Here is an 18469-nt window from a genome sequence, read left to right on the forward strand (position 1 = left end):
CTTGTCAATTCCAGATTTTTCTATCGAGCCGTTGCCCAGATCATCGTAGAAGTTTGTCGCGGTAGATAAACCGACATTTCTTAAAGACGTCTTTTTTGGATCTTGTGGTACAAACATAAAAATTCACCGAAACCGATAATTCTTCTACATCGAAATCAGTGATAAAAAGTAGCAAAAGCATCAAAACTTCCTGGTACTTGGAAAGTTCGCAAATCTGTACTGCTCGCATGCCCATTCGCCCTACTTGTTCAACGTTAATCTGATGGAACATCTTCATTGTAACCATAATTATACTATACTACATTGTCTAGTAGAGATCTTCTAGGTCAAGACAATCTCCCAAGAAATTGTCGATCGTGTGATACAGGTGAGAGGAAACGCCGTCAAGATCGTGAGCTTCGTTGGTATAAGACACTTGTCGGAATTGTATATCGGCAACGACCAAAGCGTTCGATAGAGCCAAAGCCTGCTGATAAAGGACGTTGTCGTCGGCCGTTCCATGGACCAGCATGAACTCTTTACCCCGAATACCCTCGACCAGTCGCGTAGCGTCACTCGCGTTATAACCAGCCAAGTTGTCGTCCTCCGTTGGCAAGCCCATGTATTTCTCCACGTACACTGAGTCTGGAATCATTGCAGAATAAGAGAAGTAAAGTAGAAGTGAGTAAAAAGGTAACTTTCCTTGTATTGTTAAGGACTACGTACTAGAATAGATCCAAGACGACACTGGTGCCACGGCAATCGCGCATTTGAAAACAGAGTCAATGTCGGTAGCGAGAACCATGGTTGAAGTGTAGCCACCATAACTCCAGCCCCACATCGCAGTTCTGTTTGCGTCAATCCATCCGTAAGTTTTCTGGAGTACTCTAAGAAGTGACGAAAATGTGCAACGGTACTGTGACTATAAGCCCAAATCTTGAGTCATCGGTAACATAATCATCATTCGAGACAAAACCGATGAAATAAGAAAGAGTATCGAATGCTATTTACTTGGTGACCGCAATTTGGTCCTCGACCTCGGCGCTACCAAGATGGCGGTAGACTTCGAAGAGCATCTTGCTACCCTTGTAAGCGGTACCTCGTCCATCGATTTCGGCGTAGATAACGCCCCGGTTCGTCGTCATGTAATTCCCAAAGTCGTAAAGACTGTCCTCAGTTATTTTGACTGTATCCGGACCTGCGTATCTGAAGGTAAGCGTGAATGAAAAACACTGATCATCATTACTTGACATTGATGAAAAGATAAATATGAAAACAAAAGAACCCACGTTTCTACAAGCATCGGGTACTTCGTGTGAGTATCACTTTCGTTGAACTGAGGAGGAAGACGAAGCCTAACTTTCGCATCGTAACCATTAACGGTGACGTAGAAGTCCTTGATTATCGGCTTGAGAACGTGACTGATACTGGCCCTAAGAACCTCGTTATCATCCCAAGATAGTACTTGTTCATGGCTTGAGTTGTATATTCTGACAGTGACTGGATCTGGGCCTGAACAAGTCAAGGCGTAATGGGAAAAGTCGTACGAAAAGCTAGCCGTAGCGTAGAGGCAGTTGTTACCTAGAGGAATCAAACGGTAAGTAAAAAATCTTTGTTTCATTTATTTACTCTTCCCTCTCACCTTCCGGAGTCTCGAATTCGCAGGAAATGCAGGTTGGTGGTTCTGAACCGCCCACAGAAACTGCGTACAGGTTCTTCTGGCTTGGAGCGTTGTCACCAGTTGCCAGAAAATAGACTTTCTCCTCGTAAGAGTCGATACCGATCAGAGAAATCACGCTTTGGCTTCCTGGGGTCAGATCAGTTTCGTTTGAGAGAACACCGTCGTCCAGGGAGAATCTAGTCAGGTGAACATAAGACCCAGCCGGTGTTCCCGAGTCTTGTCTCTTCAGAAGGAAGAGCGAACCACCCTCGTCAATTATCGTCGGTACCTCAACCCAACCTTCGGACTCTTCTATCCTGTGGAGGTTTGACCCTTCGCCATTCGACGCGTTGTAAAGAACGAGCTGAGACACGTTTTGGACTCGATTGGTCCACGTTCCTATGACCAACTCCTCTGACATCCAATACACTGAGGGTGCGATGGGCTCTCTAGTGGGTGGGAAAGAAATTTTTTAATGGAATGGAGATCAGACGAGGCCATTACGTGGCTATGACAGTGGTCGTCAACCGCTCTTCCTCTAACTCACTTTCCTACAACGTCTTCGGGCGCTGATAACTTAACCCAAGATGCCGAAGTGTCGTTCAGGTCGATGACATTCAGAGCTATTGTGGGATTCGTTGTTCCAGGCTGAACAAACATAACATAACACTTTATATTAAAGTTTTGAATTTTTCTAACAAGCTTATAAAGTCTCAAAACAACCTGGTTCATGGCTTGTGGTCTCTGTCATATAATCTACTTGATGTTTCATCGAAACATAGTTTCGAAAAATTTCACTAACTTGTCTTTAATATAACAACCTTAGGATATCTTATCGAGAATTTTTGGGAATACTGGTACTCGAGGTCTCCCGGTGCACCATAGTATAAATATTCTTCTTCTCCGACATCCGTATCGTCAAAGGTTATTACCGCCAGCCGCGTTCCATCCGGGGAAAAATAGATGGCGCTATAAGCGTTTGTGTCTTGTCCTTTGATGTGAAAAAAACTATAATGTTTATTCGATTTTGGTGCTGCATGCAGATTCTTTTATTCTCTGTATGTGATAGAACGGAATTATGGAATGAATTAAGAGGATGTGGAATCATTTTGAGTGTAAAAGTTTCTTTGTCATCTTCACCATATTATCATAATTTTTGGTTTTGTTTTTTCGTTTTACTCACCTTCATAAGTCCAATCAGATATTCCGTTGTAAATGGCGTCTTCGGCTCCGTCAAAGGTGAGCCGTCTCTCGGTAACGTTATGGCCTGAAATTTCTCTGTAGTATACGTCGTTGTCCAAAACGAAGACCAATGAATTGCCCACCGGCGACCACTCGGCATGGGACAGAAGTTCTCCGTCTGCCAGCTCTACGTAATTCCTGTTTCAAAAAGAAACAACTAATGATGAGCAAGAAACTGCGCAGCGAATAACGGAGAGATTTTACCAATAAAAAACTTCGGAATTTCGTGTCTTGAAGAAAGTTGATTACAGAATTATCATTTATCTCGAAATTTTCACGTTTCTATATACACTCACCCGGTGGCAATTTCGTAGACGACGAATTTCTTGTACGTCGAGTAACTGGATCTCTGTAAAGTTTAGTACAAATATAGAGAACTGGAACAAACTGTTACAGTAATGATACTAAATTCATTCGTTTGCCATTGTGTTTTCATCTCTTTAGTCAATATTTCTCCACACTTTTAGCGAATCATATGTTTCTCAATGAATTTCAGTCAATAATAGATGTGAAAACAAGCAAACAGTGCAACGAAAATTTAAATGCTTTACTCACCGCGACGGGGGAATGATCTATAAGAACGTAGGCGTTGTCAGCAGACAAGGAATACGATGTTGGGTTCCAATCAGACTGCAGATATCAATCCAGAGAAAAAAGTAAGCAATTCATTTTTTTTAAAAGTACCTGCATAGGTATGCATTGCAATTGAATATGTATGTAATGACTTAGCGGGCAACAAAAATGGTCTGTTTTCGACTCAACCGTAATGTTCACTTTTTTGACCGGAAATGCGGGACGAAAGTGGCATATTATTCCCTCTTTACTTGTTCCCTTATCTGTGAGAAAAAAAAGTAGCAGTTTTCTCCCACATTTACGGGAGGAAATTTAAATGGGGTTATTTTTCGCACAAACTAATTTTTCAGTTCTTCTAGTTTTCTCTTTCTTTTCCATTTTGAATTGGATCTCTCTGTATTGTTATAAACTTCCAATCATATTACAGTCTTCAGACTGATAGATCACACTTACACATAAAAGGAAAACACTTGTAAGTCAATAATGTGGCTAAGTTGATTCGGAAATAATTTCCTATACGTAACACAGTAATAAAAGTAGATTATTCCCTTGTTACATAATTTAATATTCTTTACTGTAGACGTGAATTCATGATCCTGAATTTAATCATATGGAATGAGAAATAAGAAATAAATAAAGAACTAGATCGGATGTAAAATAATCTAGTCTTCTGATTGAAGACAAAAAACTACTTTTCTATTTTTGAATTGGTAAAATTATGTTTAGTGCATTTTTGACATTTCTTAAAAATTAACGACACCCTCTACCTCTCCCTCTTTCTTACCAGCACACTGGCATTGATCAAAATTGTCTTGGTGAGTTCCTCGACGTTGTAGATCAGGATGTCACGGGTCCCGATATCTCGGTACACTATTTCATTTCCCGATATCCAAGTACCATTAAACGATTTCCCAGAATAATAGCCTGAGTAGATGTCCTCCAACGTGACCGGTATCAGTTTCTCTTTGCCATTGACCTTCACCTTTACCGGGTCGTTCGACGTACGTGCGGCTCCCAAGCCGATCAAACCGATCAGGATTCCCAATAGGCACTGAAAAAAAGTGACTAATGAAGAACGAAAGAAGAAAAAATTCAAAATTTTCATCGATTTAAATTTAAGGCGTCGAACGAAGACACAGTATATCGAAAGAAAATACATCATGATGAAACATAAAAATATTCTACGTCATAACCAGTGCATTAAAGACCCTAGAGGCAGCACACAACACAATCCATGATACATGAAAAAACACATTTGAAAATGATTTAACAAAAATACAACAAATAGGAACGTCAGTTGAGGAGGTAGTAAGAAATAAATGCCGCAAAAAAACTCTCTTCTACTTCGATGATGAACAGTTCTCGAAATTACAAGAGTGCTTACTCTCATTCGCTATGGTTCATCCTCTTTTGAAATGTTATTATGCATATCTTTGTTGTTTTTTTTTTTCATTTCAAAATCGGTCCAGCATGAATTGTTTCAAATTTCAGGAAACATCTGAGGCTTGGCTCAATTTGAATTGCAGTGAGCAACCGCATCACTCACTTAATTGAGCCGTAGTGAAAAAGTCACGGCCCAAGGTTTCCGCATACGCCATAACTCGTTTGGCGAGTCACGGGTGGCTGTGAGAATGACTCATTGTCAGATGAAACGGCGTCTCGCCTGGTGAATTAGACATGTTCATACCATCGAGCACGGTTTTTATCTCCGGCATAGAAATAAAAATGGTGATTGTGCTAACGAGAGTCTTAAACTTCAGTGAGTGAAATTAGGGTAAAGCTTTTTTCGAGGGTCGTAAGCTTGAAAAATTCAGATCTCATCTCAAACTTAATCGAATTAAATTGGAATCTCACGAAAATACTTTCGATTTTATCTAGAAAAATTATTAGTTCCACGACGGTTTCAAATCAATATGATTTATAACGATCGATGAATTTTGGTCAAGCTGCAAAAAAAACTGAATCCTTATTACGACAACGGCTGGGTTTCAACATGTACAGATATTCGTAAATATTACTCATCGAGCAGTGTTAGTATTTTTGTGAGTTTAAAAATTCATATCGCAGAACCAAAAAAATATTTAACGAAGATTTTCACTAATTCACATAGAAACTTCCACATAACTTAAGAAAAAAATTTGAAACACGCCTTTTATTATTCACAAAGGATAGTTTAGTGCAGAAAATTCAAACTTGGTATCATTAATGCATCGATCAAATTGCCAGATTCTTTTTAACCTAGTGTGATGAACCATTACGTACCGTTCGAAACGCCATCCTCGACGGAAATGAATCAAACTTAAGTTGCCGTTATTGTCTTATTCAATCTCCAAAGGTAATCCCACAGAGAAAAAGTGGGAGAAAGAAGGAACGGAGCCGCAGGAGTGGGACTGTAATGTCGGGAATAATCTAACTTATATCGCATCGCTAACGGAAATGAATATATTAAACAGAAAAAAGCACTTCTGGCACGTTTACTAATTTTTTAATAAATAAAAATAGTCTCCTTTACTTGGGGCCAATCAGCGAAGTCACGACAGGTCAGTCTTATCTGAGAGAACGTCGTTTTACATACCTATCCAAATTTCTAACGAAGGAAAAGTAGAAGAAAAAAGAAAACGAGCTTCTGATGTAGGTGAATAAATGTCGGGTATAATCAACATTATCACATCATCAGTGCAAAGTATTACAGGACAAGTTCAGTTAGTCATTCACCAAGTTACCTCGCCAGCTTCATGCTGAGTCCGCTTATACAGAGAACGGGGGTCCGAGCGATTGAATTTATGTTTTATTTAAACCAAACCCTCTTCAATTGCAAAAAGAAACGGATAGAGTGAAACATGAGAATAACAAAAATGAGAAAGCCAGTAAAAACAAATATACATATCGCATGGTGTAAAACCAATTTATTCTCAGGTACTCAGGAAAAAGAATAACAAAAGGTATTTTACACATCCATACATGATGCATTCCGCGCATCTCGAATTATAATTTCACATAATAAATCACGTCGAGTAAATATCCTCGAGGTCGAAACAATCTCCCCAGAATTTATCCATGGTGTGATAAAGATGAGGATAAACGCTGGTTAGACCGTGGGCTTCGTCGGTGTAGGAGACTTGCTCAAATTGAATATCTGCAGCCGCCAAAACATGGGAAAGTGCCAAAGCCTGCTGATAGTGGACGTTGTCATCGGCCGTCCCGTGGATCAACATGTACTTCTTTCCTCGAATACCTTCAACCAGCCTTGTTGCGTCGCTCGCGTTGTAACCGGCAAGGTTATCGTCCTCCGTTGGTAGTCCCATGTATCTCTCAGTATATATCGAGTCTGATGTCATTGCGAAACAAAAGAAAGAATTAGGAAAGAAAACGAGGGTTATTTTTCCTCGTATTGCGAAGGATCCATACCGTAATAGATCCATGACGACACTGGCGCCACAGCGATGGCACATTTGAAAACAGAGTCAGTATCGGTAGCGAGAGCCATGGTCGAAGTGAAACCGCCGTAGCTCCAGCCCCATATTGCAGTTCGTTCCGCGTCAATCCATCCGTAAGTTTCCTGAAGTGCTCTAACATGATAGACAAAAAATTTTAGGTTCGGTATCGATAAACTGGATATTCGAGTCACTAGCGGAAATAGCACCAATGATCAACGAGAAAGCGAGATATTTTGTTTTACTTCGTAACGGCTATTTGGTCCTGAATTTCGACGGTTCCAAGATTCCTGTATATCTCGAACAGCATGTTGCTACCCTTGTACGCACTTCCACGGCCATCGATTTCAGCGTGAATCACACTTCGGTTGGTAGCCATGTAGTTCCAAAAACCGTAAGAGCCGGATTCCGTTATTCTCGCACTGTTTGGGCCTGCGTAGCTGCAATCAGCCGCAGATAAGATATATGAAAATGGTCATTTCAGTGTCACAAAAAGACAAAGTGGTTACTCGAAAAACGACTTACGTGTAGACAAGCATCGGGTACTTTGTATCAGTATCGCTTTCGTCGTGCTGGGGAGGAAGACGAAGCCTGACCTTTGCATTGTAACCATTGACGGTGACGTAGAAATCCTTGATGACCGGTTTGAGAACGAGGCTAATCTTGGCCCTCAGAGTCTCGTTTTCTTGCCAGGACAGCACTTGTTGATGACTTGAGTTGTATACTCTAACTATGGCTGGGTCCGGACCTGAGCACGTCACGACGTAGTGGGAAAAGTCTGTCGAAAAGCTAGCCGCAGCGTAGAGACAGTTGTTACCTGGAGGAATCAAACGGTGAATGAACATGTTCCATTTCTGATCTGGTTTCCTGTTTTCTCTCACCTTCCGGGGTCTCGATGGCGCAGGAAATACAGGTTGGCGAATCTGAGCCATCGAGAGGAACGACGTACAAGTTCCTCTGGCTTGGGGCGCCGTCACCGGTTGCCAAAAAATAGACCCTCTCATTCAGGCTGTCGACCCCGATCAGGGAAGTCACGGCTTGGCTTCCGGGGTTGAGGTCAGTCTCGTCCAAGAGGACGCCATTGCTCAGGGTAAACCTGGTTAGGTGTATGAACGACCCGGCGGACGTTCCCGAGTCCTGATTCTTCAGAAGGAGGACCGAACCCTCGTGATAAATCGGCGTCGGCACCTGAACCCAACCTTCGGACTCCTCGATCATGAGTAGGTTAGATCCTTCGCCAGTAGAGGCGTTGTAAAGAACGAGCTGAGCCACGTTCTGGACTCGGTTTGTCCATGTTCCGACAACCAACTCCTCCGTCAGCCAAGCCACTGTGAAGATGATGTGGTCCCTAGTGAGTGAGAAAGCAGATTTTTAACCAAATAGAGATTTGACAGGTCATTAAGTGGTGATCATAAATCGTCTTTGATCGCTCTTTCGCTACTCACTCGCCCACAACGTCTTCGGGCGCTGATAAGTCGATCCACGATGCTGAACTGTTGCTCAGGTCGATCAGACTCAAAGTGACTGTAGGGTTAGTCGTCCCAGCCTAAACAAACATAAAAGAATATGGTTCGTAGTCATGTTTTAAATTTCTATAACAATCTGGGAATGTCTGTCGTTCTCTAAACTTAATCCGCGTATTCTAACAGGTCAGATGATCCAAAAGCAATACTGTTATTGGCTCATACTCTCTACCAGATCGTTGAATTGTATGTACACCAAAAAATGGTTTTGAAATATGTGCAGTCATCAATAGTTACCTTTGGGTACTTCAACGTGACTTTTTCAGGATACTGATACTCGAGGTCTCCCGGTTCACCGTAGTAAAAGTACTCCGCTTCTAGGACATCCGTATCGTTAAAGGATGCGATCACCAGCCGCTGACCATCCGGAGAAAACCAGAGGGCACTTCCGGCGCTTAGTACCTCCTCTGAAAGGTACGATTCGATAGGAAACTTCATTTTGAACACCGATTTTCATCAAGATATTTCGCATCTGTGTGTGTTTGATGAATCGAAATGAATGAATTCATTGACAAACATTTTTAAAAGATTGCAACTTCTGTCGATTTCATTTTTTTTCCATTAACGTTCCGTTTGTTTTCACTCTTGTCTTCATCCATCCGTTTCACAAACCTTCGTAAACCCAATCGGGAACTCCGTTGTAAACAACATCTTCAATTCCATTGAACGTGAGCTGTCTTTCGGTAACATTGCCGTTGGAAATTTCTCTGTAGTAAACGTTGTTCTCCAGAACAAAGGCCAGTGAGTTTCCAACCGGTGACCACGTGGCAAGGGGTAGAGTTTCTCCGTCTGCTATTTCGACGTAATTTCTGGACGAGAAAAAATACCAAATTTTAACAACGAGCAGTAAGAAATTTGCAAAAATAAGAAATAATTTAAAAAAATTCCGGGGGAAAAAATCCCGATTTTTTGTGACATCAAAAAATCAAATAAGTGCTGTAATTGAGTTTTTGTATACTTACTCCGTGGCAATTTCGTAAACGACGTATTTCCGAAACACCGAATGTCTGAAACCCTGCATATAGTGGAAGAAACAATAGAAGAATGAGAAAATACCGTTCGATACTAAAATACTTGTTCTTTTATTTCCTTTCTTTGGTCTTATTGAATATTTTTCGGAAACTTTTCTCACATACTCTTCTGAAAGAGTTTTTGGTGATAAACAGATGTGAAAACAAACAAGAAACATAGAAATGGGTAGAATAGTAGAAGTGAAAAATGACACGTTCTACTTACGGAGACGGCTGAGTGACCGATAAGAATGTAGGCGCCGTCAGCAGACACGGAATAAGTTGAAGCGTTCCAATCAGTCTGGCCAGACAATTTCGAAAAAAATATAATTAATAAATCGTTCTTCCTGTAGTACAGGTAAAAGTTCCAAATTAAAGTTTCGAATCATCTGCCGAAAACAGTTATTTCCTCAGTGCTAATGTGAGATAAAATTCTTATAATATAGTAATGATAATAATAATTTTGAATGTGAAATTAAGATGGATGTAGAAAATAATAAGAAGTATTAAATAATTGATGTTGAGGAGAAAAAAAGAGTTTATAATCATCGTTAGACTGGCATTATTATCAAATTTTTTTGACACGTTGTGTCGAGTGTGCGATATCAGAGACAATAAATTCACATCATGCATTCTTATCAATATATCGTAGTAGGTATAAGGTTGTTAATCCGCTAGGAATTGGCTCGTCGCTTCAAGTGAAATATTGTGGTGTGTACATGATTGATATAGAGTTGTACAGGTATTGATAAAATTGTCGCAAAACACAATCTTCTTCTTACAATCCTAGTTTTGATTAAAAACCAAATATAGAGCAAACCATCAAAATCAGTTAAGCGGTATGAAATTTTTTCCCATCTAACCGTTTGGAGTGAGTTTAAATATAATTTTTCAGCGGATTTGGTAAATTATTGTTCTCGGTGTTTGTTTTAAATTTATTGAAAATCGACTCCGCTTTTTCCTTTTCTTTCTCACCAGTACAGTAGCATTGAGGAAAGTGGACGTTGTAAAATCCTCGACGTTGTACGTGAGAACGTTCAGCGTGCCGCTCTCTCGGAACATAATCTCATTTTCCGAAACCCAACTGCCGTTGAACGATGTTCCAGAGTAATATCCCGAGTAGATGTCTTCCAACGTAACAGGGACCAGATCCTCATCCTCACGGATCTGCACCTTCACGGGTTCATCGGATGGACGCCCGGCTCCAAGGCCGGCCAAACCGATCAAAAAAATTCCCAATAGGCACTAGCAGAAGCAATGAGAATAAAGAACAAAGAAAGAAATACGAATTTGAAATTCAAATTGATTCGAGTTCGAGGTAAAAGTTACGTAAGCGCTGATAAACGAATGCTATTCACTTCTTCAAAACTAACAGTAAATTGTTTTTGGAACTTGAACAGCTGCAGTACTTCTTCTGCGCTGCAGAAACTCAGGGGAAATACAAGTTTAATTATTTTGAATTAAGGGAAACTAGTATTATTAATATTTGCTTTCACATTGCACAATATAAATTGGTGTTGTTAAATTACCACTATTGTTATATTTACTTCTAGTTACTTTAACACAACAGAAAAATAACTATGACTGATACCTGAACTGGGAAATAATATTTGTTTCAATTCTAAGTTTTGTGTGCAAAAATTTCGTGTCGTAATAAATGCAACTATTAAATTCGGCGTAGTTGTTCAACATGGCGCGGTGATGATGAAGATACTTACCGTTCTCAACGTCATCCTCGGTGAAAATGGAACTGGAGTTGGGTTGAGGTGATATTGAGGATGAGAGAAACAAAAATGAAACCGAAAAGTTGTTCGACTCTGTGAGAGCCGGTTGAACTTCTGGCAAGATGTTATAACACAGAAATGCGTCACTGGTTGGGCACACCGTGTAAAAGAGTGAATTGAAGTCTTTTATCCTCCTTTCCTCCTGTCCTTATTCCTTTTATTTTTCGTTCAGCACCGGGCGTTGAGAAAATTGATAATTTTCACGACGTCCGCAATTCCGCAGGCCGTCGGGACACTCACACTACCAGCTGTAATAAACCAGATATTTCCACGATATCGACACTCTGCTATTTCATAGCGATGCTACCGACGAGGCTGATATCTATTCTATCACCTTACACTCGGGTGGTGGATATTTTCAAACTGACTTCATCAAACATCGGATCTGCCTTATGCTATTGGTCAGCTAGCACTTGAGATATGCTCAAGTCTCTCGGATGAGTTTGACGAGTCCAAAACTCCTATCTTTGGACTTTTGTTATTTCTTTTACTAATATTTCGAGAGCCAGTCAGTCGAATCCATTTCGCGATAATATTATGATGAGATAAGAAGATATTGACTATACACATAATTCGAATCTTCCCATAATTCTGGACATTCGTGCAATTGATTCTAAACACATAGATCTCTCAGTCAACTGGGGTCATTTTTCTTCCCCCGATAGCTTGGCAATTTTTAAAATAATTCATCGGGCGTAGAATGTGTATATTTTTTTCGAGTTCCAATATTTCAGATCACTTGATCGATAATTTGAAATATCTGGACTAATTTAAAAACAAAATATCCATAGAAGCGTTTTTTGAAGGGGTGATTCTGCTGAAAGGTCACTAGTTTCATGAACACTTTTGGCTCTGGAATTCCTTATGCTTTTATGTAAACGAATTTCCTGAAAAAAGAAAGCAATACAATTTGCAGACGATTGAATCTGTACGATTGCACGATTCACGCTGCTAAATTGGTGTAATACCTAGCCAAATTCCTATTGTAATCCAGAGGAGGAAACGTGGGAGCTAGAGAAAGAGGAGCAACAGGAGCAGGAGAATGCGTGTCGTGTAGAATCGATTTTACACCTGTACCAGAATGAATTGGACAACCGGCTCAATTCGTTGTTCGCCGAACTATGCAGCCGCCATGCCGCGGTTTCGGGCGTTTTGTTATACATATAACGTACATACGTACACGTGCATGTATTATCTACTAAATACATGCAGATGTGCCTCTGTGGAAATTGGGAGCTCGAACCAAACAACACGAAAGCTAAAAGTCATTTGATGTAGCGGAAATCGACTATCCCAACAGGACTTCGAGAACCACGACATTTTTCAGGTAATTAGATATATTTAAGTAGAATAGAATGATTTTGTCTACTACAATTATCCGTGGAATAATTTTGTACGGTATAATTATTTGCATAATTATTTTGTGTAGAATAATTTTGAGAGGGATAGTTTAGCCAAGATTAATTTTTTTACACAACTACAAATTATATGCCACAGAATTGTACTTGACAAAATTAAAAAAAAAATTATACGACGTATAATTATAAACTGAGTCGTAAAAATCTACGCTTAGGTTTGAACGGTTTGTCCACTCTACTTATTGAACGCGCGTATATTCAAACAACCGAAGTGTTCAATTCGTACTGAATAAACACTTACTATATTCAATTAACATTATCTGAAACGAAATATTCTGAAATATATCTTTCAAGTTTCTAACGATAGAATAATTACTTTTCAACATGAAGTATCATAATTTATATTCTTGCAACGATACGTGTGACCATAGCGTGACTGTTAAATGTGTAAGTAAGTCACATATACGAAAATTCCAGGTAAGTCCCATTTATGACCCACACATATTGGAAATTCTTTTTGATCTATACGTATACCAACGATCTATGCTATACATTCAATGCACATACGGTCCACACATTTCTGATCAATTTCATTATCAAATCATTAATTTTCAACAATCCTGCAATAGTTATGAACCTGCCGAACTAGGTGACTCAGTAGGTAACTCAACCCGAATCAGGCTCAGTTTGATAACCGTCCGACGTTCTGCAGTAGCTTCCCAATTCTGCCGTCAGAATTACTCAGAGGGCGCTACCGAGCAACAAATTCAGGTCTCTATGCAGAGCAGAATTGATTACTCGCATTGGCGTAAGGCATCGAAATGTCACAGAACTGGAACGCTGACCACAACTTCGTCTGTCTCCTTCGCACTGGTACAGTCGGTTAAAAATATTCTATTCGTCTCTTACGCATTACAGCCTGAAATGTTGCAGCCTGTCATGCGGCTCGAAATATTTTCACCCGATTGTACAGAAAAAGACAAAGAAACTCCGCTACGTGCGGATTCGCTGCCCCCACCACGGTAATCTGCGTTGCAGTTCCAATACATTTCAGTGGCGTGAAGTGTGTCGAATACCTACGTGAACACGTGGAACAAGACGTTGCGAGGCCAGGCTTGGATGAGGAATAGCCGAGTGGGCATAACACGGAAAATATAGCGACAGGAGGAGTCGTACGGCCTTCGGCGTTGCAGACGATCATAGTTTCTTAACCTAATTCGCACTATTGACACGCTGTCGCGGTGATAACCGGATAAATTATATATGGTGTCAATCCTGCAGGTGAAACGAGTGGAGGCGATAAGTGAAAACGATTTCGGCACTGTATTATTGTGTCAGTCGAAATGAATAAATCAACGAATAATTAGTTATGGAAGAGTAAACATAACGATACTAGTCTAGCAAAATGAGGACAATCAACCCGACGTCATCGATCGACCGCTTTCGGGTCTAAGGAAAACGGCCACGATTCTAACCCCACTAAAATATAAAACAAAGAACCAAAGGAAAAAAAAATATATAATAACAAAAAAAAGTATAATAACAGTAATAATAACAATAGATTGTCTTACAAAAACTCGATACAGAAGGAGAAAAAGAAGAAAAAAAAACAATAATCAAGAGAACTATTCCTGAAGTGTAACATCTGGCAAATTAAATAACCAACTGACATAAAAACAAGCAATGCCTTCGAGACGATCTAAGGGTGGGCTCTTAGCCCGAGTTAACTTCCCACTGTACACGCTCCAAATGTTGACTAGTCGCCATGTCTTGGTTGGCGGCGGTGGCGGTTCCTCAAAAACTGGAGTCGCTAATGGATTTGTAAGTATGACGAAGGAGAGCGACGATAACTTCATGAATAGGCAAAAGCAAATCCAGCGCAAAATAAACTTTATGCTCGCATTAATCTGCTAAACGATAGCTCAGAAAGAATAACAACGAGCCATTTAAGCTTGCTTTGCTATCGACTTGTTCAATGAAAGCTTGAAGAGAAAACAAAAAAAAAACTAATATTCGGCATATGTTTCCTTATTTTTCCTATTTTGTCGATGGTTTGAGTGAGTGGAAAAATGTCATCGATGCTGAATTGAAATTCTTTCGCTGCAGCTTCGCTAAAACGAAAATCTAACAAGAGACACAAATCCTCTGATCAAAGTTTCAATTACTTTTCTTCGTTTTTTGCAGGAAATATTTGAACTTTTCCATGACGGAGTTCAGTTTGTGGCGGAGGAGGTAACGAGACATGAAACAGGACCCAGTGTGGTGATGAACTGTGCGTCTCATAATGACGGGAAGAGGACTGTGGTCGTGGCTGGTCAAGAGAGCCACTGCCAGCTATACAACGTCAATATGAAGATAATCACTCTTGAGAACGGAGAAGTCGCTAAAGGAAGTGTAACCGGAACAGGCACAGCGACTGCGGGACTCCGGCAGCGCAGGAGAAGTGAGAGGGATGATGCAGAAAGGGAAAAGGAAAAGCTGAAACAGGAGAGAGTCGAGGAAGTTGTCGATAGTAATTCTAATGTCCGACACAAAAAGCTGCAGCTCATCATCAAACCAGCTGACAGCATTCAGACCGATTTTAGGTGAGGTTTTGGAACGAGGAACCTGAACGTGGGAGATTTTCATGAAGTATACATATATAGAAATCACTACTGATTGCCACACATCAAAACCATTCTTAAGTCTAAGTCGCGTTGGACTCGGTTCAAAATTCATCAATTCATGTGATTGAAGTCTTCATTCACTATGGAGCTGATCACCGTTGCGATTTTGTTCACATAAAATATTCTATTGTCTTGTAATCTCCTGTAATCTTTGTATTTCTTTTTATACTTGTGTACTCAATGCAATTTTTCTAACATTCTTTTAACCCCTTGAGCTATCTTGGTAATTCTTTCACTTTTGTGTATTACATATATAATTTTAACACCTTGTAAACTATTTGTGATCTCTGTTATCCGATTGTAATCCCTGTAATATTTCGCTCTTTACTATCACTTTTGTAATTAGTGTAACCAATTTTTAATCTTTATCGTTCTTGTAATGTGTTTTCAATATCTGCAACCCTTGCAATTTTACTTCAATCTTTATAAAATGTATAATCTGACATTAATTTTTACAATTTTTTGTAATTCTTGTAATTTTCTTTTCAATCTCTATTAACTTGTAGCTTTTTTAACTAGTCTATAATCTCTGTAATTTTATTTTGATCAGTGTAGCATTACTCTAATATTTCTGTCACCTTCACGCTTTTTGTAACCCATATCAATTTGTAGCCTTTGTAATCTTTGCAATTCCTCTGCTACCTGTGTAATCGAATTACAATTTGCCCAATTTTGTAAACCGCGACAAGCGGTGTACATTTGCCATCACCTCGAAATTTTGAAAACTTCCCGATTACAACAGCAGGCTCAACGAAGACAGAGCTATACTAATCAAACTGTTGAAAACTTTTCCAGTAAAGTCGAGCCGTTGCAGCGAATAGTGCGAGTGAGTCCAACAGGAAAGTACATGGCGACCGGAGGAACGGACGGCCATGTTCGTCTGTGGAAGTTCCCGCACATGACGAAGGTGCACGAGATGATTGGGCACAGTAAGGAGATAGATGACATGGACTTCAGCCCAGGAGGCGAGAGCTTGGTGACGATAGCCAAGGACGGAAAGGGGTTCATCTGGGACGTAGCTTCCGGGGAGAAACGGAAAGAGCTGTGTTGGGCGGTTCCGGAAGGCGCGAAGTATATGTACAAACGGTGCCGATTCCGCCTGGTGGAGGAGGACAAGGCAAGGACGCACTTGTTCATCCTCTCGAACGCCACGGCCAGCAAGAACCCGAGTTTTCTTCAACTATGGGACGTCGACGGCGGCGCCGTGCTCAAGTCTGCGCCCTACAAGGAGACCCTGTCAGCTCTCGCCGTCTCCGACAACGGCAGGTTCGTAGCCGTTGGCACGATGTTCTCCGGCAACGTCGATATCTTCATCGCATTCAGCCTCCAACGTGCCCTCCACGTTCCCGGGGCCCACAGCATGTTCATCACCGGCCTCGAGTTCCTACCAACGAAACTCGACGGCCCTGCCATCACCAGCAATACCGAGGCGGCCGTCGTCAGCATCTCTGTAGACAACAGGATATGCGTTCATAGCATTCCATTCAGACGTGAGAAAAAACGACACGCTCATATTTTACTCGAAAGTTTCGTCCTCTGTTGTAAAAATATTCTGAGAAAACTCTGAGCTCGCACAGATTAGACACAAAAAATTAACTGCGTTCCAAAGATCAATGAGATACTTATGTGAAGATTTGTTCTTTGTAACATGATTTGTAAATGAAATTTTTTGGAATATTCCTAGATAATATCACAGGATATTTTTGAACCAGAGGCGTTAGAGATATGTTTGATTTTCGGCAAATTCGATGCTGAGTTCGCTCTGAGATACATGAAAGAAAGTTTGGAAATACTGTAAATTTAGACTATTCAAAGTCATTATCGTGAAACATGAGAAATATTATTTTGTCCGAAATAGTAAAACTTTAACGTTTTGAATACAGATCTTGAGACCAAGATAGTCTGTATAAATTATTGGAGCAAATTATGAGATAATTAACCTCTTTATTCTCGTCCTTACAGACACGCTGCCGTTCTGGATTGTGATTATTCTGATCGTCTTGAGCATATTTGGAGCTTTCGTAGTTTGCAGCTATCTCGGTATATGACCCATGCACAGAGAAGCGAAGATAATGAATGACGTGACAAGACATGTTGAGTGATTGAAAATTATCGCCAGTAGGTTAAGAGAAGACAAAAGGGGATATGAACTCTGAGAGTTTTGAATGCTCTTTATCTATTCATAGAGGTTACGATGTTATGAAATATTTTTTGTATATAAGGTAGATGAATAATTTGACGCTACGATTTATTGTTGGGTTTAAGTACGATACTAAAGAAATGTTGGCAGTCAACGAGATTACTTTGCTGACAAAAATTTAGAATTCGAAATTTTCACAGTAATTGTATTTATTTATGATATACGACTCGTATTTTATTTCATATGTATATCAACGGGGGAATAATTTTTTTTTACCGTTAATTTTGACTTTTAACATGCGTAAATCTTGTCCATTTCGGTGAATAAGTTACAACTATGTATTATGGTGTAATGATATCCATAGTGTGTTCAGAGAATGATCGACCGATTAGCTGCTGTAAATAAATAAATGGGCAATTATTGTTAGTGCAATGATGTTGACTTGTTTTTTCCCGAAAATCCAATGAAATCTTGACTTGGTGCGGACTTCGAAACACTGAGTCTGACAAGAGCCACCTTGTGTATTTAATGACGATTGAGCGACTGGTTAAAACTTTTTTCGCGAAAAAACGTAGGAGCACGGTAGTAGGAGAAATCTTGGTTTCGTTGGTAGAAAAATGTATCTATCAAAATCGACTGAAAAAACATTGGTTCTAATCCTTGAGAGACTAGACAAACTTTGAAGCCTCAACTTTTTTTTGGGTCGAGAATCTTATGTCTCAAACTTGATTTGTCCGACCCTCTGTCGAATATTTAGAACCCGAGAAACTCAGAAAGAACACGGAATATAGAAAGGGACCAACAGCAGGGATGTCACGGCGAAAAGACCAGCAGCAAGATATGGAGATATTGAAATGCTTCTTTTCCTGGCCGTAACTTTTTGTCCATCGCTAGCAGCGTATTCGACATGCACTAAATCGATTCCTCTCGCAAAATTACGTCGGAATAGTGCCTCAGGAAATTGATTGAAGCACTTTCCGAAATCGTCAAAATTTTCGCTGAAAATCCAAAGGGGTTAGCCTCACTTTTTTGGTAATTTTGAGAGCCGGAAATTTCTCGTTTCGGAATGGATTTGTAGGACTATCTCTAGAGTAATTCGA

General features: G+C 40.1%; 3 protein-coding genes across 3 annotated transcripts; 1 reads left to right on the forward strand and 2 right to left on the reverse strand.

Moving 5' to 3' along the window:
• Positions 1 to 307: 307 nt before the first annotated feature.
• LOC124411412 (venom dipeptidyl peptidase 4-like) lies at positions 308 to 5052 on the reverse strand. The gene is made up of 12 exons (XM_046890505.1): positions 5001 to 5052; positions 4239 to 4519; positions 3437 to 3511; positions 3178 to 3230; positions 2823 to 3019; positions 2461 to 2630; positions 2187 to 2287; positions 1622 to 2088; positions 1269 to 1560; positions 991 to 1185; positions 706 to 866; positions 308 to 624 (listed from the first exon to the last, which is right to left on the reverse strand). The coding sequence occupies exons 1-12, from the start codon at positions 5050 to 5052 to the stop codon at positions 308 to 310; spliced, it is 2361 nt and encodes a 786-aa protein (XP_046746461.1).
• Positions 5053 to 6337: 1285 nt separating this feature from the next.
• On the reverse strand, positions 6338 to 11185 carry LOC124411265 (venom dipeptidyl peptidase 4-like). Its single transcript, XM_046890309.1, has 12 exons — positions 11140 to 11185; positions 10397 to 10666; positions 9648 to 9722; positions 9374 to 9426; positions 9024 to 9220; positions 8649 to 8818; positions 8334 to 8434; positions 7770 to 8236; positions 7414 to 7705; positions 7134 to 7328; positions 6863 to 7023; positions 6338 to 6782 (listed from the first exon to the last, which is right to left on the reverse strand). Exons 1-12 carry the CDS (start codon positions 11152 to 11154, stop codon positions 6460 to 6462), a joined length of 2319 nt encoding a protein of 772 aa, XP_046746265.1. The 5' UTR covers positions 11155 to 11185; the 3' UTR covers positions 6338 to 6459.
• Positions 11186 to 13678: 2493 nt separating this feature from the next.
• On the forward strand, positions 13679 to 17696 carry LOC124411169 (prolactin regulatory element-binding protein). The gene is made up of 4 exons (XM_046890115.1): positions 13679 to 14384; positions 14748 to 15148; positions 16025 to 16719; positions 17192 to 17696. Exons 1-4 carry the CDS (start codon positions 14247 to 14249, stop codon positions 17275 to 17277), a joined length of 1320 nt encoding a protein of 439 aa, XP_046746071.1. The 5' UTR covers positions 13679 to 14246; the 3' UTR covers positions 17278 to 17696.
• The last annotated feature ends 773 nt before the right edge of the window (positions 17697 to 18469 follow it).

The sequence above is a fragment of the Diprion similis genome, chromosome 10, assembly GCF_021155765.1.
Source record: "Diprion similis isolate iyDipSimi1 chromosome 10, iyDipSimi1.1, whole genome shotgun sequence".
In the NCBI taxonomy this organism is placed as follows: Eukaryota; Metazoa; Arthropoda; class Insecta; order Hymenoptera; family Diprionidae; genus Diprion; species Diprion similis.

Coding starts and splice junctions, on each gene's coding strand:
- LOC124411412 (XM_046890505.1), bottom strand. CDS start 5,052: ATGGCGTATGCGGAAACCTTGGGCCGTGACTTTTTCACTACGGCTCAA. Junction 2,089..2,186: donor CCCGAAGACGTTGTAGGAAA/GTGAGTTAGAGG, acceptor CCCACCCACTAG/AGAGCCCATCGCACCCTCAG. Junction 1,186..1,268: donor TACCCGATGCTTGTAGAAAC/GTGGGTTCTTTT, acceptor GCTTACCTTCAG/ATACGCAGGTCCGGATACAG.
- LOC124411265 (XM_046890309.1), bottom strand. Junction 9,723..10,396: donor TCCTCAATGCTACTGTACTG/GTGAGAAAGAAA, acceptor TTGTCTGGCCAG/ACTGATTGGAACGCTTCAAC. Junction 8,435..8,648: donor TCACGTTGAAGTACCCAAAG/GTAACTATTGAT, acceptor ATGTTTGTTTAG/GCTGGGACGACTAACCCTAC.
- LOC124411169 (XM_046890115.1), top strand. CDS start 14,247: ATGCCTTCGAGACGATCTAAGGGTGGGCTCTTAGCCCGAGTTAACTTC. Junction 14,385..14,747: donor CTGGAGTCGCTAATGGATTT/GTAAGTATGACG, acceptor CGTTTTTTGCAG/GAAATATTTGAACTTTTCCA. Junction 15,149..16,024: donor AGCATTCAGACCGATTTTAG/GTGAGGTTTTGG, acceptor AAACTTTTCCAG/TAAAGTCGAGCCGTTGCAGC.